The sequence below is a fragment of the Mobula hypostoma genome, chromosome 9, assembly GCF_963921235.1.
Source record: "Mobula hypostoma chromosome 9, sMobHyp1.1, whole genome shotgun sequence".
NCBI classification, from domain to species: Eukaryota; Metazoa; Chordata; class Chondrichthyes; order Myliobatiformes; family Myliobatidae; genus Mobula; species Mobula hypostoma.
The window spans coordinates 140,501,295-140,526,021 of NC_086105.1; the positions used below are offsets into that span (position 1 = coordinate 140,501,295).

Sequence of the window (24,727 nt, forward strand, 5' to 3'; positions counted from 1 at the left end):
ATGGCGTTTTTGCAAGAGACAGGGTGAGAAGAGGAATAGTCCAGATAGCTGTGAGAGTCAGTAGGCTTATAGTGGACATCAGTGGATAAGTTGTCTCCAGAGACAGAGACAGAAAGATCTAGAAAGGGGAGGGAGGTGTCAGAAATGGACCAGGTAAACTTGAGGGCAGGGTGAAAGTTGGAGGCAAAGTTAATAAAGTCAACGAGTTCTGCATGCGTACAGGAAGCAGCGCCAATGCAGTCGTCGATGTAGCGAAGGAAAAGTGGGGGACAGATATCAGAATAGGCACGGAACATAGATTGTTCCACAAAGCCAACAAAAAGGCAGGCATAGCTAGGACCCATACGGGTGCCCATAGCTACATCTTTAGTTTGGAGGAAGTGGGAGGAGCCAAAGGAGAAATTATTAAGAGTAAGGACTAATTCCGCTAGACGGAGCAGAGTGGTGGTAGAGGGGAACTGATTAGGTCAGATTGAAGAAACTGACAAGACCATCTGACCAAGCTTGATTCAGAGAATTGTATTACTCTTTCACATAGCTGTTGTGAAATCACATAAATCAGTTTTAAATTGTGCTGGTATATTGTAGTTTTATTTTATTTATTTAGATATTTAGATACAGTGTGGGACAGGCCCCTTCAGTCCAACGAGCTGTGCTGCCTAGAAACCTATTTAACACTTGCCTAATCACAGGCCAATTTACAATGACCAATTAACCTATGAACCTATACATTTTTGGAATGTGTGAGGAAAACTGGAGCACTTGGAGGAAATCCCTGAGATGACAGATTTACTGAGCTGAACTATCGACTCTGATGCCTCAAGTTGGAATAGCACCGTGCTTACTGCTACACTATTGTGGTGCTCCACAGTAGTGTGATTTCAACACTCCTCTTCCAGTTGGTAAGACATTATATCGTTGCATATTGTAATTACAAGCCAAATTTGTTCCTGGAAACTTCATCCCAGCTCATAATAAGCAAGTGTTGATCAAACAAGTCAACCCACATAAAATAGAGTGAAGCAATCTAATTTTTATCAGAAGCCATGAGAGCTGAACAAGAGAACTCTTCATCTTTATTTAAACCATTTGGTGTAACAAATACAACTGACATTATAAATGGTCTAAAAGAGTTCGATATCAGCATAAAATTAAATGTTTCAGTCTTTCTAAAGCATAAATGCTTTGTTTACTGGTAACAAATGCTTACATTAAAAAAAATGCCTTTTGTACTTATGGAAGTAGGTTGGTTCTGTGGGCTGCTGCCTACTGGAATACAAAGTTAAGGTGCCCAAACATTTCCATAAATCTTCAATCAGACCGATCTGACAAATTATGCATTTTCTAGTTTAGGATTATAAATGGCAAATCACTGAGTAGACTAAAGAAACATTCTGCAGGCTATGAGCACAAAACAGAAATGATCTATTTTGGAAAAGCCACTCCTATGAACCAAGTTAGCAAGATACAATGGCTATATGAATGTCTTCTCTTGAATGAAACTCCTGCTTAGCTCTAATTTTAATACTCCTACAAAGTTGTCAGTGCTCACAATGGCATATCTTTACTTGTTTTGCCGAGTCTATCAGACAAGGGAGGCTCATAAATAAATTAAAAATTAATAATAGTGATTATTTAAATATCCATTCTAAATAAAAATCCTCTTCCTGTAAAAGTTTATGGTTTGGAATCATTAAAGGCTTTGATCTGTAATAGTTTGAGCCTTATAGATTCTTAACCATCACTCTTATCCATTATACACAGACCCTTCTCCTCGTTTCACTTATCACCTACCAGCTTGCACTTCTTCCTCCTCTCCGCCACCTTCTTACTCTGACTTCTCACCTCTTTTTACAGTCCCGGTAAAGGGCTTTGTCCCAAAATATCGACTGTCTACTCCTCTCCATAGATGTTGCCTGGCCTGCTGAGTTCCTCCAACATTTTGTGTGTAAAACACAGAACAATTTTGGTTTTGCTTTACATATTCCCTGAAGCATACGAATGTGCAAAAATACACAGGTGGATCTACAGACTGGAACAAAGACACTGTATTTTTACAGATTACTGTAATTACCAGAACAATTATAGTTGCAGCGAGTTCTGAAGTTAGAAAAAAATCACCCCTCTTTCTACCAAGTGAAAGATAATCAGGTTCAAAGTAAAATTATCAGAATACATGCATGAAACCAAATACAACCCTGAGATCTGACATAATACACTAAGTGTATTTTTTTCCAAAAGCTCAAGAAACAAGGCTGTCTAATTGCTCTAATGAGATGAAAACACAGGAGTGCTGCTGTGAGTAGGTAGAGATAGATAGGAGAATATAAAGACCATACCCTTTACTCCTTCACACTTGACTGAAGAAGGATTATCATGGTAAAGTCTTGGTATTTAACAGAATAATTAAAAACGAAACAAAACAATTAAAGGCACAAGGATATCCTAGATGCTCCAATAATTCCCAATGTAATATAACTAAAGATGTACCTTTCTAATGTCCCTGAAGCTTTATTCATTCTTTGTAAAGATCATAACAATCACAAAATTTTCAGTAACAGCTAGGCAAAACGGTTTTCATGGAAATGCACTGTGTTTTTGCTCATTTTCTTTTATTGCAGTTTCATAGGTATCGGGAACATAATCTTTTACTTTCAAATTCAAAATGCCTTAAGTAAGTTTGCTCTTTTGCAATATTCTACAATGCCTCAAACACTAAAGTGATGTATATTTTATTACCACAAAACTTTCAAAGGTAGTATCTCTTGCATCAGATAGCTACCCCATTCAAGAAGATCTATTTATGTAAAAACAAGATGTCCATGACCTCTCCTACTACCGTACTGAGGCCAATCTCACACTGGAGAAGCAATACGTACTCCATATTCCGCCTGAGTAGGCACCAACCTACTCAGAACATCAATTTCTCTAACTTCCAGTAATTTCCCCTGTTGTTCTTTCTTCTTCCATTCCCCACTCTGCCCCTCCCTTACCTCTTCTCACCTATGACTTCGCCCCTCCCTTGCTTGCACGGTCCACTCTCCTCTCAGATTCTTTCTTCTCCAGCACTTTAACTATTCTGCCTATTACCTCCCTGCTTATTACATCCTCCCTCCCCACCTGCTTATTCTGGCTTCTTTCCCCCTTTCCAGTCCTAATAAAGGATCTCAACCCGAAACATTGAACGCTTGTTCATTTCCATAGATGCTGCTGGACCTGCTTTTTGTGTGTGTTGCTATTTGTGCAAGAACTATTCCATGTGAAGTTCAACCTATGAAAAACCTGAATCTGATCAAAATCCTCAGGTGTTTTACAATGAGAATCTTTTTTTTACCTTATGCACTTACCTCTGTTAGCTTCTTGGTAGACTTGAACTTTACCAGGTTCTACGCCAAGTCGCCTAAAATTGAAGATGAGGAATAGCCCTCAAAAAAATCGTTCCTTAAAACCTTATCGCTGACTTACACAAAATTTGAACATATAGTAGAAACATCTAGAACTCAATAACTGAAAGTAACTAAATAAATATATTACACAATGGTGGAAACACTGTAAACCTCCAAATAATTTTGCATCAAAATGTTCCAACTGGTATATCAGTAGCCAATACGTAACTAAATTAGTACTAATAGGAATTCAACGCCCTCTAAAGGGCAAATTAAAACACAGATCAGTGATTTAATGGATTGGTGGTGCAAAATATTGATCCATCTGACCCAAGGATGACTGCTTGTTTAATAAATTGCTTAGTTTTAGTGGTGTGAATATGGTTTTCCAAAGTTTCTTTTTTGGGGAGAGAAGACAACGGAAAATCCACTGCTATTCCTAATCTGTCATCATTTCCCTTGATGGAACCCAATAGCAGGAAAAGAGCATGCCAGTATTATAATGGCACATGGAAGTTGAAAATTAATTTAAAACATATGGATATGGAAATACAGAGCTTTATTATAGATTTATGACACACTGGGTAATATGTTGTTCAAAATAAGAAAGCATTGTTCTAATTGTCAAGGATGCAAGTGGGAAGGCACCAGAATCTCTGTAATCCTTCCCACACAAAGCTACAGAATATAAAGCAGAAACCATGATGACAGACCTGGAGCATGCTAGAGAAAGTAATTTTGATGGGTTCAATTACTGAACAAATTGAATCATTAAAGAAAATTAGGAAGTGAAGTTCCCTATGCAGCAAGATTATTGGAGGTTTATTTACAGGGGGGAGGAGGGGAGATTAACAATTTTCTTTAAGCAGAAGCCACAGATTTACAATTAACACAAGTTTAGACTTCAAAGAAACATGCCAATCAACACCATCACATTCTCACTTAAAAGGTCAACAATTAAAGAAATCTGGTTACTACTCGGACTTAAAAAATGCTCAAGAATCTCAAACTGCTATAGTATTTCCATGAGGCAATATAAGTAAAGAAATCAGCAAATATTATTTTATTTAAATCAAGAAGCTAACAGAAACTGGAAAAATCATCTAAAAACAGATTCAAGGCTGGAAGGCACACTTAAAAGTTCAAGGAATAGTTATTTGTTTTACACATGATGAATCAGTTAGCAGAAACACTCTTATAGCAAAAATTTCCAAAAGGTCTTTTATGACAATAATATCACTATGGTTTAGAATCTGACACAATTCATTAATCGCAAAACTTTTACTAATATTCAGCATAGGTTAAGCAAACTGAAGACCATTCAGACCAAAGTCATTTTAAAATCCTGCAGTTTAACTAAATTCAAACCTTTCAAGCTAGTTATGTGGACCTTCATTCTCACTGCTTCAAGTATTTTTGCCTTTTCTTTCCTAAAAAATACCGTAACACCTTATTTGAGGCTGTGGTACTTGATCGAATCCTGGAACAAAACTTATCTAAGTATTGAAAAAGGATCAAAAGCTTTCCTGGTGTACATAAGATTATAGGAGCAGAAGTAGGCCATTCAGCCCATCGAGTCTGCTCCACCATTCAATCATGGGTTGATCCAATTCTTCCAGTCATCCCCACTCCCACCTTTTCCCCATACCCTTTGATGCCCTGGCTAATCAAGAACCTATTTTGTCTTGCTCTAAGTAAGAACTGGAATTTGATTGTAAACCTGATTGGATAAGGACAAACTAATCAGAAAGGACGGAATACAAGGGTATAAACACCACTGGACTAGACATGCCCAGGCATGAAGATGATGGTAGAGTTTGTCATCGAAACGTTGGTTATAATCGATACCTGAAACCTGCTTGACTCGAGAAGATCTTATTTGTTATCTAACTATTGATTACTGCTGTAGAGTGGGTTCCACAGGCATTAGGCATTTATAGAAACAACCTTATATGCTATCTGCACAGGCATAATTTTCAATCCTCACCAGATGGCGAGCAGGGCTGGGAACTCTACTCACTTCATTAACTCTACCAAAAATCAAGGGAAAGGAAACCATTTGCAGCATACTTACTGCTGGTCAACCGATATAACAGAAACCAGATTGGAAAGGCAGAAGTTTTGTTTACTGAGGCACCAGCATCAGTAAGGAGCAACACTCACAGCACGCTGGAAGAACTCAGCAGGACGGGCAGCATTCTTGGAAAAGATCGGTCGACGTTTCGGGCCGGAACCCTTCGTCAGGACAGGCCCAAAATGTCGACTGATCTTTTCCACGGATGCTGCCCAACCTGCTGAGTTCCTCCAGTGTGTTGTGAGTGTTGCTTTGACCCCAGCATCTGCAGATTATTTTGTGTTTAGCATCAGTAAGAACACCAGAGTACAGAAGACAAACAGGTACTGCAGATTATTCCCAAAATCAATCCAAGAAACAGGTTGCACAACCCAATAAAACACTGCCACTCAATGGGAAAAAGCCTAAAAGTTAAAAGAAAAGCTGAATATAGCACTGTGTGTATTTATGAACTGCAGAGATTAAACTTCAAAGTAATCTACAAATGTGTCCAACAGACACAATAAACTCAAACATTACTATATTCATTATTCTTTTACCAAAAAACTAGATCTACAGAATTTTGACATTTCAATCTTGCTATTGTAAAATCTACGATGCAATTAACTTCGTATTGTTAAGTGTGCAGAGAAAAAAAATTCTACGATTCTGAATAAATACATATTATCATCCAATATCACAATTTAAATAGCAAAACGGCAATAAATTGAATACAAAATACAGTCCACAATGTTAATCGATTCCCCACACCCACTTAAATAATCACCATCACCCATTTCACAGCCACCAGAAAATCACATATAAAACTTGGCCAACAATGAAAATGGCAGGAAGCAGCAGCTTTCAATGCACATCACCAAGACTAACGGTATAAAAATAACTATAAGCACGTACTCTGAAATCTTCCTGGCCAACTCTGTGTAGGCTGTATTTGAATTGGCACTGAACAGCACAAGGCCACCTTTGGTTATATTCATGGCGAAAGGATCAAGAAGTCTTCCAAATGCCTGCAATATAACCATAGATGAGATGGTTTAGAGCTTAAATCCAATGTTTCGAAATGCACATGGGCTTCATCATTAATAAATGTGCAGTCACTGGAATTATTTTTAATGCAAAGAGCCGTTTGGTGCTGCACGTTGCCCGTGATCCAGCTCAGCTCTGCCAAGCCTCTGTACCCGGGTGGATGACTGCAAAGTGTCGCTGGGCCCCCGGATGGAATCGGCTTCCAGCCCCGATGATCGGACGAGGCCTGGAGGCCACCGGCCGTTTTCGGATCCTCTGACCATTGGAGCTCGGCTCCCAAAGGGGAGGGGGGGGGAGGACTTCCCCTCATAACTGCCACCCACCAACCAACCCTCCCACCGTAATACCGGCGGCTCCCCATTACCCGGGGCTCCCCCCCCCACCACCTCACCTGCCGTTGCCTCCCCACTACCCAGCGCCTCGACGGCTCCGCACGAGCGCGCCTGCGCGGCTCTCCCTCCTCGCGGAATCGGCGCAAACCTGACCACCCCCCACTCTCCGGCGCGCGCGTGTGCGCGCCAACGCGCACTTGCCCCGCTCGACCACGAGCGGAGGCGCGAAGGGGGCGGGGCTCTTCCCGGCCGGGTTTGCCCGCGGCTGCGCGCTCTTTGGCTGGACGAGTGATTGACGCCTGCTGGCTTCGCCGACGTCATCTCCGGAGCGGTAGCGGAGGATTGCAGGGCAGCCAATGTTGTTCTGCTGTTTAAAAAAGGCTCTAAAAATAAACTAGGAAAGTATAGGTTGGTAAGCCTGACATCTGTAGCGGGAAAGTTATTAGAAGGTATTCTAAGGGGCCGGGTATATAAGTATTTGGATAGACAGGGACTGATAGTCAGCATTGCTTCGTGTGTGGTAGGTCATGCCTACCCAATCTTCTTAGGGCTTTTCGAGGAAGTTAACAAGTGGATGAAGGCAAGAAGGCAGTGGATACTTTTACATGGACTTTAACAAGGACCCGCATGGGAGGTTGGTCAAGAAGGTCCAGTCGTTTGGCATTCAAGATGAGGTAGCAAATTGAAGTAGACATTGGCTTTGCGGGAGAAGCCAGGGAGTGCAGTAGATGGATGCCTGTGGCTAGTGGTGTGCCGCAGGGATCGGTGCTTGGTCCGTTATTATTTGTCTGGTTGATAATGTGGTTAACTGGATCAGCAAATTTAGAGATGACACCAACACTGAGAATGCTGTGGATGGAGAGGAAGACTATCATGGCTTGCAGAGGGATCTGGACAGCTGGAAAAATGGGTAGATAGAATTTAATACAGAAAACCATAGAACCATAGAAACTACAGCACAGAAGCAGGCCTTTTGGCCCTTCTTGGCTGTGCCGAACCATTTTCTGCCTTGTCCCACTGACCTGCACACGGATCATATCCCTCCATACACCTCCCATCCATGTATCTGTCCAATTTATTCTTAAATGTTAAAAAAAGAACCCGCATTTACCACCTCGTATGGCAGCTCATTCCATACTCCCACCACTCTCTGTGTGAAGAAGCCCCCCCCCCAATGTTCCCTTTAAACCTTCCCCCCCCTCACCCTTAACCCATGTCCTCTGGTTTTTTTCTCCCCTTCCCTCAGTGGAAAAAGCCTGCTTGCATTCACTCTATCTATACCCATCATAATTTTATATACCTCTATCAAATCTCCCCTCATTCTTCCACACTCCAGGGAATAAAGTCCTAACCTATTCAGCCTTTCTTTGTAACTGAGTTTCTCAAGTCCCGGCAACGTCCTTGTAAACCTTCTCTGCACTCTTTCAACCTTATTTATATCCTTCCTGTAATTGGTGACCAAAACTGAACACAATACTCCAGATTTGGCCTCACCAATGCCTTATACAACCTCATCATAACATTCCAGCTCTTATACTCAATACTTTGATTAATAAAGGCCAATGTACCAAAAGCTCTCTTTACGACCCTATCTACCTGTGACGCCACTTTTAGGGAATTTTGTATCTGTATTCCCAGATCCCTCTGTTCCACTGCATTCCTCAGTGCCTTACCATTAACCCTGTATGTTCTACCTTGCTTTGTCCTTCCAACATGCAATACCTCACACTTGTCTGTATTAAACTCCATCTGCCATTTTTCAGCCCATTTTTCCAGCTGGTCCAAGTCCCTCTGCAGGCTCTGAAAACCTTCCTCACTGTCTACTACACCTCCAATCTTTGTATCATCAGCAAATTTGCTGATCCAATTTACCACATTATCATCCAGATCATTGATATAGATAACAAATAACAATGGACCCAGCACTGATCCCTGTGGCACACCACTAGTCACAGGCCTCCACTCGGAGAAGCAATTCTGTACTACCACTCTTTGGCTTCTTCCATTGAGCCAATGTCTAATCCAATTTACCACCCCTCCATGTATACCTAGCGACAAGTGTGAGATGTTGAACGTTGGTAGGACCAAGTAGGGCAGGTCTTGCTCAGTGAACGGTAGGCCACCGAGGAGTGTTGTAGAACAAAGGGATCTGGGAATACAATTCATTGAAAGTGATGCTGCAGGTAGATGGGGGTCATAAAGAAAGCATTTGATACATTGGTCTTAATAAATGAAAGTATTGAATACAGGACATGGGATGTTATGCTGAAGTTGTGTAAGATGTTAGTAGGTTCTAACTGAGAGTATTGTGTGCAGTTTTGGTCACCTACCTACAGAAAATATATAAATAAGTTTGAAAGAGTACAGAGAAAATTTATAAGGATGTTGCTGGGACAGGAGGACCTGAGTTACAAGGAAAGATTGAATAAGTTAGACCTTTATTCGTTAGGTCTTTGAAGATTGAGAGTGTAAATAGGGTGAATGGAAGCAGGCTTTTCCCGCTGAGGTTGGGTGGGTCTTCAACTAGAGGTCATGGGTTAAGGGTGAAAAGTTTAAGGGGAACATGAGGGGCAACTTTTTCACTGAGAGGGTTGTGAGAGTGTGGACTGAGCTGCCAGCATAAGTGATGTATGCAAGCCCAATTTCAACATCTAAGTTTGGGGAGGTACATGGATGGTAAGGGGATGGAGGGCCATGGTCTGGATGTAGGTTGATGGCAGTAGGCAGTTTAAATGGTGCAACATGGACTGATGGGCCTGTTTAAATGCTGTACTTTCCTATAATTCTCTGATTCTAAATCACTGTTGCTTGTTAGATCACAGGTTTTGGAGGGGTTTGGACTGATAATTTTCAAAAATTGTTCAGATGACAAAGAGCTGGTGCATTGAAGATGATGGTACATTTTCATCATCAATTTCTCCCTTAATTGAGAAGTGATGGTTTCTGTGAGAGGGGAAAGATCTCTTAGTGGAACTTTATTGTGGTGGGCAGTGTTGCAAAGTGGAGCAGGTTGGCTTTTGTCTTTCTGAAACTTGTTGGTCTTCCTTTACAACGAGATGTCCATCAGGGAACGTAGATTGGAGGTGTTGCTCTTATCAGTGTGGCAATAGAGAGAGGAATTAAAATATCTGGGCACCAAGCAGTTTTAATTTGCCTTTCCATGAGGCCAGAGGCAGAGTAGAGGAGCAACAGCTCATTCTGTCTTGGTAGTATCCAACCTGAACGTATGGACATTGATTTCTCTAACTTCCGGTAACCACTGGCCTCGGTTCACAGCCCCCACCCCACCCCACCCCACCCCACCCCACCCCACCCCCATGTTTTCCCTTCTGCCTGTGGCTCAGATACTCCTCTTTCTCCTTCCCTGCCCTTATGACCTGCTCATCTCCTCCACCTCCTTCCCCCTACTGATAGTCTGCTGTCCTCTCCCTTTGCCTTCCTCCTTCAGCCTTTTGCCTTTCCCAGCTCTCACCACCCAGCTTCTCATATTGTTCCTTCCTGTCCCATTCTCCTCTCACATGCCAGCTCCTCCGCCCTCTCCCCTGGGTTCACCTATCACTTGCCTGCTCCTCACTCTCCCCCTAATCTTTTATTCTGGCTTCTGCCCCTCCCTATCCTTTTCAGTCCCAATGAAGGGTCTCAACCCTTCGTCATTCTTTCCAGTTGCGATGAAGGATCATCCTCCATAGATGCTGCCTGACCTGATGAGTTCTTCCAGTGTTTAACGCATATTGGCAGGTACACTATACAGATAAGTAAAGTAGATGGATATGAACCAAACATAGGCAAATGGGACTAGCTCAGATCGATATCTTTATTGGCGTGGATGGGTTGGATCAAAGGTACTGCTCACACCCAGTCTAACATTGACTGTAATTTAATTCCAGTGTTTGATTTTCTCCCTTCAAGAGGACCACAACATTGCCATGGTTTGGAGGATTGCATGCTTCAATGACCCAGAGAGCTATGCTGACCAGAGTCAGGGCCTTGGCTCTTGGTATGATCACCCATGCCAAGCAGGTCAAAGGGTCGAGACCAGACTAACAGTGGTCCACCAGTCCTCCTGGTTCAGGGGCTCAGCTCAGGGCTACCAACTCTGACTAGTAAAACTAAATTGTTATGGAAACAGCTTCTACATCTGAGTGTGACAGTATTCCTGAGTCTCCAGCTGGGACTTGTACGACTGACGGTAGTGAAAACCAAGTGGGAGCCACTGACATAGGAAGGAAAAGCAAAGAGGTCCTGAAAAGAGAATTTAGGGAGCTAGGTAGAAAGCTGAGAAGTCGGACCTCCAGGGTAGTAACAGAAGTGGCGGGTTGTACCTGAACCCAAGGGGGACCAATATTCTCATGGTTTGTTGGATCTTTTGGGGAGGCTTTAACTGGGGGGTAGGAACCAGCAAGAAGGGACTCAGGATAGTATGGATGGTAACGGTAACATGCAGTCAGATTGTCAGGAAAGGCAGGCAGATGATAGGACAAAATTGCAGCCAGCAGGGTGAGTATCAATGCATTAGGGATGCAGAATTAAAAAGGGTAGCAAATACAGTACTCAAAAGTGTTATATCTCAATGCATGGAGTATAAGAAATAAGGTGAATCATCTTGTTGCAATATTACAGATTGTTGGGTATGATGTTGTGGCCATCTCTGAATCATAGCTGAAGGATGGTTGTAGTTGGGAGCTGATGTCTAAGGTTACATGTTGTACAGAGGGGTAGGAAGGTAGGTAGGAGGGGTGGTGTGGGTCTGCTGGTAAAGAATGGCATCAAACCAATTGAAAGATGTGACCAAGGATCGGAAAATGTGGGTTGAGTTAAGAAACTGCAAGGGTAAAAGGGCCCTGATGGCAGTTGTATACAGACTTCCCAACAGTAGCTGGGATGTGGACCGTAGATTACAACGGGAAATAGAAAAGGTGTGTCAAAAGGCCAATGTTATGATAGTCATGTGGGATTTCAACATGCAGGTCAATTGGGAAAATCAGGTTGGCATTGGTCTCAAGAGAGTGAGTTTGTTGCATGCCTACAGAATGGCTTTTTAGAGAAGTTTGTTGTTGAGCCTGCTTGGGGATCAGCTATAGTGGATTGGGTGTTATGTAATGAACCAGAGGTGATTAGGGAGCTTAGGTAAAAGAACCCTTAGAAGGCAGTGATCATAATATGATTGAGTTCAGCTAGAAATTTGATAGGGAGAAAGTAAAGTCTTACATAGGAGTATTTCAGTGGAGCAAAGGAAATTACAGTGGTATGAGAGAGGAGTTGGCCAAAGTAAATGGGAAGGAGGTGCTGGTAGGGATGACAGCAGAGCAGCAATGGCGTGCGTTTCTGGGAAAAATGAGGAAGGTGTGGGATAGATGTATCCCAAAAACAAAAAAAAAATACTCAAATGGCAAAATTATACAACTGTGACTGACAAGGGAAGTCAAAGCTAATGTAAAAGCAAAAATTAGCAGGAAGATAGAGGATTGGGAAGGTTTTAAAAACCTACAGAGAGCTACTAAAAGGATCATTAGGAGGGAAAAAAATGAAATGGGAAAGCAAGCTAGTAAACAATATCAAAGTGGATATTAACTACTTTTTCTAGTACGTAAAAAAAATAAAAGAGATGAAAGTGGATATAGGATTGCAAGAAAATGAGGCTGGAGAAATAGTAACGGGGACAAGGAGATGGCAGATGAACTCAATGAGTAGTTTGCATCAGACTTCACTGTGGAAGACACTAGCAGTGTGTCAGAAGTTGAAGGGTGTGAGGGAAGTGAAGTGAGTGCAGCTGGTTGTGGACTACAGGAGGGATGTAGACAGGCTAATCCCTATTGACATCAATGGATCTGAGGTTGAGAGAGTGAACAGCTTTAATTTCTTCGGCATACACATCACCGAGGATTTCACGTGGTCTACATACTGACTGTGTGGTGAGAAAGCACAATAGCGCCTCTTTCATCTCAGGTAGCTGAAGAAGTTTTGTATGGACCCCCAAATCCTAAAAGCTTTCTACAGGGGCACAATTGGGAGCATCCTGGCTAGCTGCATCACTGCCTCATATGGGAACTGTACTTCCCTCAATTGCAGGATAATGCAGAGAGTGGTGCAGACAGCCCAGCGCATCTGTAGATGTGAACTTCCCACTATTCAGGATATTTACAAAGACAGGTGTGTAAAAAGGGCCCGAAGGATCATTGGGGACCTGAGTCACCCCAACCACAGAATGTTCCAGCTGCTACTATCTAGGATAGAGTACCACAGCATAAAAGCCAGGACCAACGGGCTCCAGGGCAGCTTCTTCCAACAGGCCATCAGATTGATTGTCTTTCTATGTTATATTGACTGTCCTGTTGCACATAATATTTATTACAAATTACTATAAATTGCACATTTAGACGGAGATATAACGTAAAGATCTTCACTCCTCATGTATATGAAGGATGTAAGTAATAAAGTCAATTTAAGGGAGAAGGTGCTCAAAAAGCTGAAAGACCTTAGGGTACATAAGTCACCCTGACCAGATGAATTGCGCCCTAGGTTTCTGAAAGAGGTAGCTGTAGAGATTGTGGAAGCATTAGTAATGATCTTCCTAAAATCATCGAACTCTGGCTTGGTGCAAATGTCACTCCACTCTTCAGGAAAGGAGGGAGGCAGCAGAAAGGAAATGGTAGACCAGTTAGCCTGACCTCAGTGGCTGGGAAGGTGTTGGAGTCTATTGTTAAGGATGAGGAGTAGTTGGTGACACAGGACAAAGCATGGTTTCCTTAAGAGAAGATCTGGTTTGACAAACCTGTTGGATTCTTTGAGGAGAGTACAAGTAGGATAGATAAAGGGGATGCAATGGATGTTGTATGTTTGGATTTTCAGAAGGCCTTTGATGAGATGCTACACATGAGGCTGCTTACCAGATTAAGAGTCCATGGTATCACAGGAAAGTTACTGGCATGGTTAGAGCATTGACTGATTGGTAGGAGGCAGCAAGTGGGAATAAAAGGATCCCTGTCTGCTCGGTTGCCAGTGACTAGTGGTGTTCCACGGAGGTCGGTGTTGGGACCGCTTCTTTTTATGCTGTATATCAATGATTTGATGATGGAATAGATGGCTTTGTTGCCGTTTGCAGATGATACGAAGATTGGTGGAGGGGCAAGTAGTGTTGACGAAACAGTTAGGATGCAGAAGGACTTAGACAGATTCGGAGAATGGGCAAGAAAGTGGCAAATGAAATACAATGTTGGAAAATGCATGGTCATGCACTTTGGTAGTAAAATTAAATGTGCAGAATATTTTCTAAACAGGGAGAAAATCCAAAAATCTGAGATGCAAAGGGACTTGGGAGTCCTTATGCAGAACACTCTGAAGGATAATTTGCAGGCAGAGTCAGTGGTGAAGAAGACAAATGCAATGATAGCCTTCATTTCAAGCGGTCTGGAATACAAGAGCAGGGATGTGATGCTGAGGCTTTATAAGGCATCGGTGAGGCCTCACCTTGAGTATTGTGAACAGTTTTGGGCTCCTCAGCTGAAAAAAGATGTGCTGGCATTGGAGAGGGTTCAGAGGAGGTTCACAAGGATGATTCCGGGAATGAAAGGGTTTTCATACTAGGAATGTTTGAAGGCTCTGGGTCTGTACTCACTGAAATTTAGAAGGGTGAGGGGGGATCTCATTGAAACATTTTGAATGTTGAAAGGCCTAGACGGAGAAGATGTGGAAAGGATGTTTCCCATGGCGGGGGAGTATAGGACAAGGGGGCACAGCCTCAGGATAGAGGGGCATCCATTTAAAACAGAGATGCAGAGAAATTTCTTTAGCCAGAGGGTGGTGAAATTGTGGAATTTGTTGCCGCGGATGGCTGTGGTGGCCAGTTTGTTGGGTATATTTAAAACAGAGCTGGATAGGTTCTTGATTGAACACGGCATCAAAGGTTACAGAGAGAAGGTCGAGGAGTGGGGCTGAGGAGGGTAAAAAAGGATCAGCCATAATTGAATGGCGGAGCAGACTCGATGGGTCATTTGGCCTAATTCTGCTCCTTTGCCTTATGGACTTGAAGGAAGTCCTGAACATCAACAGAGATAGAGGACCTTTTTTGCTGGCCGAGATGCCAGTGGTGCAATGGACAGTAAGTAAGTGTGTTTGTTTTTCTCAGACTGGTTAATCCTTCCTGAGATGTACAAAGTAAAACATTTAATTTCAAATTCAGAATGTAAACTCAAGGGGATTCAGATTCCCAATTATTTATCACAAGCATACAGAGAAATGAGTACTTACTTACTGCCAATGATGCTCTGGCATTTAGGTAGTGTTCAGGGGTTCAATGTCCATTCAGAAATCTGATGGCAGAGGGAAAGAAGCTATTCCTGAGTTGCTAAGTGTGTGCCATTAGGCCCCTGTACCTCCTGTCTGATGGTAACAATGAAAAAAGGGCATGTTCTGGGTAATGGGGGTGTGTAATGATGGATGCTGCCTTTTTGAGGTATAGCTCCTCGAAGATATCCTGAACGCTGCGGTGGCTAGTGCCCATGATGGAGCTGACTGAGTTTACAACTTTCTATAGCATATTTTGATCCTGTGCAGTGCTCCCCCCTCACCAGACAGTGATGCAGCCAGTTATAATGCTCTCTACGATACATCTGGAGAAATTTGCGAGTCTCTTTGGTGACATACCAAATCTCCTCAAACTCCGAATTAAATACAGCTGCTGTTGTGCCTTCTTTGTAACTGCATTGATATGTTGTGCCAGGGAGAGATCCTCGGAGTTGTTGACACCCAGGGGTTTGAAATTGAACGAAACAGAACACAACAAGCAACCAAACGCCACTCACAGAGTAATGAAATGAACAGATATATGAAAACAGCTGTAAAATAAAGTCACTTAAAATAAACTGCATCCATAATTAAAATATGAATAAATAAGTTGTGTAAGTTAATTTTCAGTATCAGAGAGAAATTGGTTGGCAATGACCAAGTTATTCATTTCAGTGAACTATTTAGTGTTATAAGTACCAACTCAGTCTGTTGTGTTTAATGCATATTTTTAGCATAATTACTGTGACTTCCACATACTGTAGTTGAATGCTGAGAGCTTCAGTGAAATTCCTATGGAGTGCACCACTTGGAAGATGCTCAGGTAACTTACTTAATTTCCATTATTCGCTGCCCATGCTTGTTCCCTGAAAATTGAGTGGAGGTAGTCACCTTTATTAACCCAGAGTAGTTCAAAAGTTCAAGTGTAATTGTCATTCAACCACACACATGTATACAGCTAAATGAAACAGTGTTGATTCGGGTCCAAGGTGGAAAACACAGCACATACAGTACAGTCACACACAGCACACATGGTTACGATAGTCACAAAACACTGTTAGCACAAGTCCCTAAGTCCCATGGTCTGAAGATTGATGGCACATGAGATGTTCTGGAGTCACGTTTCTGCAAGAACAAGCGTGTAGCAGTTCCTCAACTTGTGCTGGATCAATGGCAGATGAAGGCAGTCAAGCTTGTCTTCCAAGGACCAAACACTGGAAAGCAAAAATTCAAAGTAAATTTATTATCAAAATACAGTACATATACAGTATGTCACCGTATGCTACCTTGAGATGCATTTCCTTGCAGGCATTCACAGTAGAACAGAGAAATGCAATAGAATCAATGAATAACTACACACAAAGACTAACAACTAATGTGCAAAAGAAGACACGCTGCAAATAAACAAAATAAATAATACTGAGAACATGAGTTGTAGAATCCTTGAAAGTGAGTCTATAGGTTGTGGAATCAGTTCACAGTAGAGTGGAGTAAAGTTATCCATGCTGTTTCAGGAGCCTGATGGTTGAAGGGGAACAATTGTCCATGAAGCTGGCGGTGTGGGACTTAAGGCTTCTGTATATCCTTCCCAATGGCAGCAGCGAGAAGAGTGGATGAGAAGGAGGTAGACGAGTACAAAATAAAATCTGGAGGGTTATGGAGAAGGGTGGGAAACTGGGATTGCCTAAGTTTGCTTTTGCATGATATTGATAGGCCTAAAGGCCGTCCTCCATGATGTAACCACTCCATAATTCAGTGATTCCACCCAAAGTTTTGGCCTATTTCTGCAAGCAATGGCAAGTTTACTCCACCACTGTTCTGCAGAGGCCTATTCTGATTGCTACTCACTGAAGGGTTTCCCAGTTTGACCATTGTTTGCAAATTTTGATCCCTTGAAGACTCAGAACTTTTGGAGTAATTCTGAGTGAACTTTCCCATGCTAGGATAAAATTACCTTTCAGAAGCAAAATTAGAATCAGTTTTATTAGTGTAATGCCCTAGTTAAAAGTTTTTACTGCTGTGCTGTAGGTATTTCATCATTAGCAGTTTTCTGGAAAAGCAGTGTGCCATGCTGGAAAGCGTGTTTAGGCATCAGGGCATTGGTGTTTCCATACCAGGCTGTAATGCGGCCAGTCAGTATACTTTCAACCACACAGCTATAGAGCTTTCTCAAAATTTTACATGTCATATCAAATCTTAACAAACTTTGAAGGAAGTTGAGGCACTTCTGTGCTTTCTTCGTAATCACACTTACGTGCTGATACATATGTACAGGTCCTCTGAAATGATAAGACCAAAGAATTTAAAGTTGCTGACCTTCTCCACCTCTGATCCCTCAGTGAGGACTGGCTCATGGATATCCGGTTCCCTTCTCCAGTAATAAATAGTCAGCCCCTTGGTCTTGCTGATATTGAGTAAGAGGTTGTTATTGCAGCATCACTCAGCCAGATTGTCAATCTTCCTCCTATATGCTGATTCATCACCACTTTTAACTTAGACTACGACAGTGGTGTTGTCAGCAAACTTAAATATAGCATTGGAGCTATGCTTAGCCACAGAGTCATAAGTGTAAAGCAAGTGGAGTGGGAAGCTAAGCACACAGCCCTGTGGTGCACCTGTGCTGTTGGAGATTCGAACTGACTGGGGTCTGCAAGTGAGGAAGTTGAGGATCCAATTTGCACAAGGAGATATTGAGGCCAAGGTCTTGATGCCCTTTGATTAGTTTTGTGGGGATGATAGTACTGAATGCCGAGCTGTGTTCTATAAAGAGCATCCTGATGTATGAATCTTTGTTGTCCAGATGTTCCAAGGTTGAGTAAAGAGCCAATGAAATGGCATCTGCCGTGGACTTGTGCAGGTAGGCAAACTGGAGCGGCTCAAGTCACTTCTCTGGCCGGAGTTGATATGTTTCATCACCAACCTCTGAAAACACTTCATCACTGTGGATGTAAGTGATAATGGATAATAGTCATTCAGGCAAGTTGCCACATTCTTCTGAGATACCAGTATACTTGAAGCAGGCGGGCACCTCAGACTGCTGAAATGAGAGGTTAAAGATCTCAGTGACTCTCCAGTCAGTTGATTAGCATGGTCTTTTACTACTCAGTCAGTACCCCAGCTTTCCATGGGCTTACCCTCCTGAAAATTGTTCTCACATCAGCCTCAGAGACTGAAATCACAGGATCATTGTGAGAGTTCGTCATGTGGGAGTTCCTGCATGTTTTAATGGTCAAAGTGAACATAGAAGGCATTGAGTGGCTGTGGAGGCCAAGTCACTGAGTGTATTTAAAGAGGAGATAGATAGGTTCTTGATTAGCCAGGACATCAAGGGGTATGGGGAGAAGGCAGGGGAGTGGGAATGACTGGAAGAATTGGATCAAGAATTGGATTGAATGGCCAGCAGACTCGATGGGCTGCATGGCCTACTCCTCTCCTATATCTTATGGTCTTATGGAAGCGAAACCTTGTTGTCACCTCTGTCACTTTATAAGAAGTGATAGCATTCAAGCCCTGCCACAGCTGTCAAGCATTCTTCATGGATTCAAATTTAGTTAAATATTAAGAACATGAGATGAAGAGTCCTTGAAAGCAAGTCCATAGGTTGTGGGAATCATTCAGTGTTGGAGCAAGTGAAGTTATCCCCTTTGGTTCAAGAGCCTGATGGTTGAGGGTTTCCTGAACTGTGTGAATTGCCACTTTGCCCATGAGATGGCTTTCCGAAGATTGTACCTGGACCTCTTGTAACTTTCTTGGTCCCCAGACTTGAATACCTCTGACTTGGCCCTCAGCAGATTACCAATCTCATGGTTCATCCAGGGTTTCACGTGGGGAAGACTCTGAATGGTATTGTCTATGACTGTTTTTATAAAGTCTGTGACAACATGGTGTATTCATTCAGATCCATAGATGAGTCCTTGAACTGACTCGAAGCAATCCCTCTGCTCCACTGTCTCTCACGACCACCTCATTGTTGTCCTAATCTCTGGAGCCTTGCTCTTTAACCTCTGTTATCAGGTAGAAGGAGGAAGGCCAATTGATCAGATTTCTCAAAATGCAGTCTGAGCATGGAATAGTAGGCATTCATTATAGTATATTAGTATAGCAGTGCTCTAGTGTGTTGTGACTTCTGGTGTTACAAGTTATATGCTGCTGGTAATTGGGCAGGGATTTCTTTAAACAAGCCTGATTGAAATGCATCAGGGTGGGTTGTTTCTTGTTTGGCAACGGCATTATGCAGTATCTCAAATGTCTAATGGTGGTAAGGATTATGGAGGAGAAATCTTCTTATAAACAGAATGGTCAGCATTTGATCATTAGGATCCAAAGGAGCGGCAAAGATCAGTACAGTTTGGCAACAGTGGCATTGCAGAAGTTGCCAGTCAGCATTGAACTCCTTTAGGGACTTCATTGGGGGCATTTATTAGACAGAGGGAGCTTATCCCACTACCTTCCCTGGCTATGACAACCTTAAGGAACTGATGTTCCATTACTGTTAATGAAAAGGTATCTCTAACATATTGATAGCAACATGACCTCTACGAATGCCAGTGCATTTGTTACTGACTATTCTAATCATACGGAAAGAACAGATTCTTTTCCTCTGCCATTGGATTTCTGAATGGTTTATGAATGCCACATTATTCATCTTTTGCACTATTTATTATTTTTCCTTACTTGTAATTTTTAATTACTCAGTTAACAATAAGTGCAAAAGTTGATTCATGAACCATTCAGGAGTACGATGGCCATGGGAAAGAACCTGGTTCTCCCTTATGATTAGCGTAGATAGTAACACATCTTGCAGTGCACTACTACCATAAAAACAAATTTCAAAACGTATGTCATTGATTTCTGATTCTGTTGACCAAGAAGCAAGTCCTTCATGGGAAAATTAAAAAGGCAACTGTAGGACTATGTAGACAAGTTGGAGGAAATGTAGGGAGACAATATCAAATAAAGAAAAAATCCTGAGAGAATCTATAGATGCTAAAAATCCAAGAAATACACACAGAATGCTGGAGGAACTCTGCAGGTCAGGCAGCATCTATAGAAAAGAGTAAACAGTCGATGTTTTGGGCCTCAAATTTCCTGATGAAGTGTCTCAGCCCGAGTCATTGATTGTTTACTCTTTTCTATAGATGCTGCCTGGCCTGCTGAGTTCCTCCAGAACTTTGTGTGTGTGTTGCAAAAGGGAACAATTGGTAGTCTAAACAATCCGCAAGAATGAGACATAGGGGACCATGTGATGGTGAGGAATTATGCAAGACGAGGAATTTTGGAACTCTTGTGGAAAGGACGGTAGTATAATGGTTAGTGCAATGCTTTACAGTACCAGCGATCTGGGTTCAATTTCCCACCGCTGCCTGTAAGAAGTTTATACGTTCTCTCCATGACCACGTGGGTTTCTTCTGGGTGCTCCAGTTTCCTCCCACAGTCCGAAGACATATTGGTTGATGGGGTAATTGATCATTGTAAATTGTTCTATGATGAGGCTGGGGTTAAATCGTGGGATTTCTGGATAGTGTGGCTTAAAGGGGCCAGAAGGGCCTATTCTGTGCTGTATCTCCATAAATAAATAACTAGTAAATATGGGGCTTTTTTTTTGTACAGTTAATCATGGAGATAAAACAGTTTTGTATCAATAGATGAAACTCTATGAACCTCGAAAGAAGCAACGCAAAGCCAAAGAAACTGTCGCAAGCATGGTAAGACAAAAGAGATGCTTGTGGACTCCAGGAAGGCATTCCCCATTGCACATCGATGTCTCTGCCATGGAGGGAGTGAAGAGCACAAAGTTCCTTGGTGTGCACATAATGGCTGATCTAATCTGGACCCAGAACATTTCCTCACTAGTTAAGAGGCCACAGTGGTGGCTACGCTTTCTAAAAAGATTGAGGCATGCAAGGCTCCTCGCTCCCATTCTAACTACTTTCCATAGGAGTACCATCAAGAGTGGCCTCTCTTCTGCATCATTGTGTGGTACGGAAGCTGCAAGGCGGCAGACCGCAAGGCCCCACAGAGGACAATAAAAGCTACCAAAATGATCTCTGGGGACTCTCTCACCCCTATTAGTGACATTTACAGGGAGCATTGTATTTGAAGGTTCTGAAGCATTATTGAGGACTCATATCACATTCCCTTTGACCCAACACTGTTAGGAAGGAGGTACCTGAGCATCAGGACTAGGACTGAGTTAACAGCTTCTTCCTCCAGGTGGTGAGACTAATGAATACCCTGGCACCACAGAGGTCTTGTCACCAGAACAGCGAGATGTTTACTGTTCACCCTGTGCTGTGTACTCCATGTGTATTTTGAATTATATTTTATTATTTGTGGTAATATTTGGTTTTGTGTTCTGTGTGTGAAATCACCGTGGTCCAGAGGAATGTTGTTTCAATTGGTTGAATATACAGTGCCTATAAAAGGTATTCAGGCTAGCTGGTGGTGTAGTGGCATCAGCACTGGACTTCAAGGCAGATGGTCCTGAGTTTGAACCCAGCCAGGTCCCAATCTGGGCAGCAGCAGTTTCTGCATGGAAGAAAGGCCTGGCAATCTACTTCCGTATTTAAACCCTATGGACCATGAGGTTACAAAGAGTTGGACTCGACTAAACGACTGACCAACATAAAAAGTATTCACCACCCTTGGAAATTTTCATGTTTTATTGTTTTACAACATTAAATAACATTAAATGTGGGGAGGAGAAAATGGCGGCGTGACGCAGCGCACGCGGCCGCTCCGAAATGATATCATATTTGTAAGTAGGTACCGTGCACAATCCTGATTTGATGGAGACAGATGTGAGAAGCACAGAGGAACATCTGGAGAAACTTCTGAAATGCCTGCTTCACTGCCATTGCTACTGTGCGATCGAGAATCTCTGGAGGGGAAGGCCCAAATCCTTGGCTTTGCCTATTGCCTGTTGCCGGGGCTGGGGTCGAAGCGCTCGGCAGAGATGGTGCTCGGTGCTCAGTGTTGGAGGGCTGGTCGGAGGCTCAAAGTTTTCAGATGGACTCAAGAGTCGGCTGTGGTCGGGTGCTTCCAGGGTGCTGCATCCGCAAGTTTGCGGCGCTGGAGGTTCATGGCAGGAAGAGAGTTTTTCTTCCTTCTACCATCTGCGTGAGATGATGGGACTTTCGAGAGACTTTGAGACTTTTTTTTTTACCGTGCCCATGGTCTGTTCTTTATCAAATTACAGTATTGCTTTGCACTGTTGTAACTATATGTTATAATTATGTGGTTTTTGTCAGTTTTTTCAGTCTTGGTTTGTCTTGTATTTCTGTGATATCATTCTGGAGGAACATTGTATCATTTCTTAATGCATGCATTACCAAATGAGAATAAAAGAGGGCTGCGTGTCCTCATAATCTTAAAAAAAATGGATTTAATTTGGCTTTTTTTGACACAGCAACAGAAAAAGACTTTTTGTGTCAAATCATAATTGGTGCAACCAATTGGTTTTAGATGTCACATAATCAGTTAAATTGAGATCACCTGTGTGGTTCATGTTTCAATTGATTGTAGTGAAAAAACACCTATTTCTGGAAGGTTCAAGTGCTGCTGAGTCAGTGGTGGCATCCGTTAGTCTCGCGAGACCATGGATCTGCACCTGGAAAGTCTTGCTTCACCTCCAAGGCGCAGGCCTGGGCAAGGTTGTATGGAAGACCGGTAGTTGCCCGTGCAGCAAGTCTCCCCTCTCCACGACACCGATGTTGTCCAAGAGAAGGGCAAGGGCCGATACAGCTTGGCACCAGTGTCGTCGCAGGAGTTGCCAGAAAGAGGTTGAAGACAATGTTGGACTGCCTTAGGAACTCCAGCTCCGGATTTGTCCTCAGGGTTTACTCCCGAAGCCTTTCCCATGAGTGAGTATGGCTGCAAGGCAGCGGAGGTTTGAAATCAGAGTTTTCCCTCTCTTAGATGGACTGCTTTCCCAGGCTGATGAGCTCCATCTACCCAAAACTCTGGTTTTAAGGCGCCAGGACCCGCCTTCACCCCTTCTCCTGTCAGTAGAAACAGTTCCGCCGGGCTTAGAGGCTAAGCCACACGAGAAGGCCAGGAGTTGGACTTAGTTGTCAGAGGCTATTTGAGGCACATGCCATGAGGAGCACTTTTAGGTAGTGGGAGCTTGTCCCCACTACCACCCCTCGGCTTGACAACCTTGGAACCAGTATCCTGATAAAAACTACACAAAAAGACAAAAGAACACTCCAAGCAACTCTGCAAAAAAAGTTATTGAAAAAGCACAAGTTAGGAGATGGATACAAGAAAATTTCCAAGTCACTGAATATTCCTTGGAGTACAGTTAAGTCAATCATCAAGAAATGGAAAGAATACGGAGAGCTGTAAATCTGCCAAGAGCAGGCCATCCTCAAAAACGTTTCACTTTGAAACGAAAGAGTCTTTTGTGTTGATCAGTGTCCAAAAAGCTAAATTAAATCCACTGTGATTCAATGTTTTAAAACAATGAAACATGAAATCTCCAAAGGGGGTGAATACTTTTTATAGGCACTGTATGTACACAAGGGATGGGTTACACTTGAAGTCAAGTTGGGGCAATATCCTAGCAGCCTGGTTTCCTCAAGATGTTGGGGAAAAATTTCCTGTTCTCCTTCCCTTTCTCCTAGAGTCCACTTTCTTCTCCTATCAGATTACTTCTTCTCCAGCCCTTTACCTTTCCCACCCATCTGGCTTCACCCATCACCTTCCAGCCTACTTCCTCTCCCCCACCTGTTTACTCTGGCATCTTCCCCCTTTCCGAAGAAGGGTCCTGGCCCAAAACGTCGACTGTTTGTTAATTTCCATAGCTGCTTCCCAAGCTGCTGCCCAACCTGCTGAGTTCCTCCAGCATCCTATGTGTGAAGGGTTAAAGCAGATTGGCAGGGGGATGGGATCCAGAGTGATAGGCGCAGTTGGTGTAAAGGTAGATGCAATATGTAGAAATACTGTGAGGAAGGATAGGGCATAGATGCAGTCAGCTGGATGGGTTGAAATGTGTCTAACATGAGAAGTATCAGCAGCAAGGGTTATGAATGTAGAGCAAAGGTTAGTGGATGGAACATTGTGACCATTATGGAGATTTGGTTGTTACAGGGGCAAGAATGGCTGCTGAATGTTCCATGTATTTGATGTTTGAAAAATAACAGGGTGGGGGGTAAAAGTGATGGGGGAGTAGCATTGCTAATCACGGATAGTAATACAGTTGCAGGGAGGGAGGACACCATGGAGGGATTGTCTACTGAGTTAGTGTGGGTGGAAGTCAGAAACACGAAGGGAGCAATCACCTTTGGAATAATTCTATCCCCCCCACCCCTCCCCAATATCAATAGAGACATTTCGGAACAGATTAGGAGGCAGATTTTGGAAAGGTGCAAAAATGCCAGCGCTGTTGTCATTGGTGGCTTCAGCTTCCCTGACGTGGAACCTCTTTAGTGCAAAAGGTTTAGATGGGGCAGAATTTGTTAGATGTGTTCAAGAAGGATTCCTGGTACAATATGTGGACAGGTCGACTAGAGGAGAGGCCATACTGGATGTAATACTAGGCAATAAATCTGATGAGGTGACAGATCTCTCAGTGGGTGAGCACTTTGGAGACAGAGACCACAACTCCTTGACCTTTAGTATAGCCT

At 42.8% G+C, this 24,727-nt stretch overlaps 1 protein-coding gene across 5 annotated transcripts in view; it reads right to left on the reverse strand.

Moving 5' to 3' along the window:
* Nucleotides 1–7,052, reverse strand: part of prpsap2 (phosphoribosyl pyrophosphate synthetase-associated protein 2) — a 41,724-nt gene extending 34,672 nt beyond the window's left edge. The window contains exons 1-3 of one of the 5 annotated variants that reach the window (XM_063059320.1): nucleotides 6,878–7,052; nucleotides 6,355–6,467; nucleotides 3,348–3,400 (exon numbers count right to left, since the gene is read on the reverse strand). In XM_063059320.1, the coding sequence (XP_062915390.1) occupies nucleotides 3,348–3,400; nucleotides 6,355–6,437 (136 nt within the window). In that variant the 5' untranslated portion in view covers nucleotides 6,438–6,467; nucleotides 6,878–7,052. The remainder of the gene's footprint in view (nucleotides 1–3,347; nucleotides 3,401–6,354; nucleotides 6,468–6,877) is intronic. The other 4 variants (XM_063059317.1, XM_063059318.1, XM_063059319.1 and 1 more) reach the window with 4 other exon arrangements.
* Nucleotides 7,053–24,727: the final 17,675 nt, after the last annotated feature.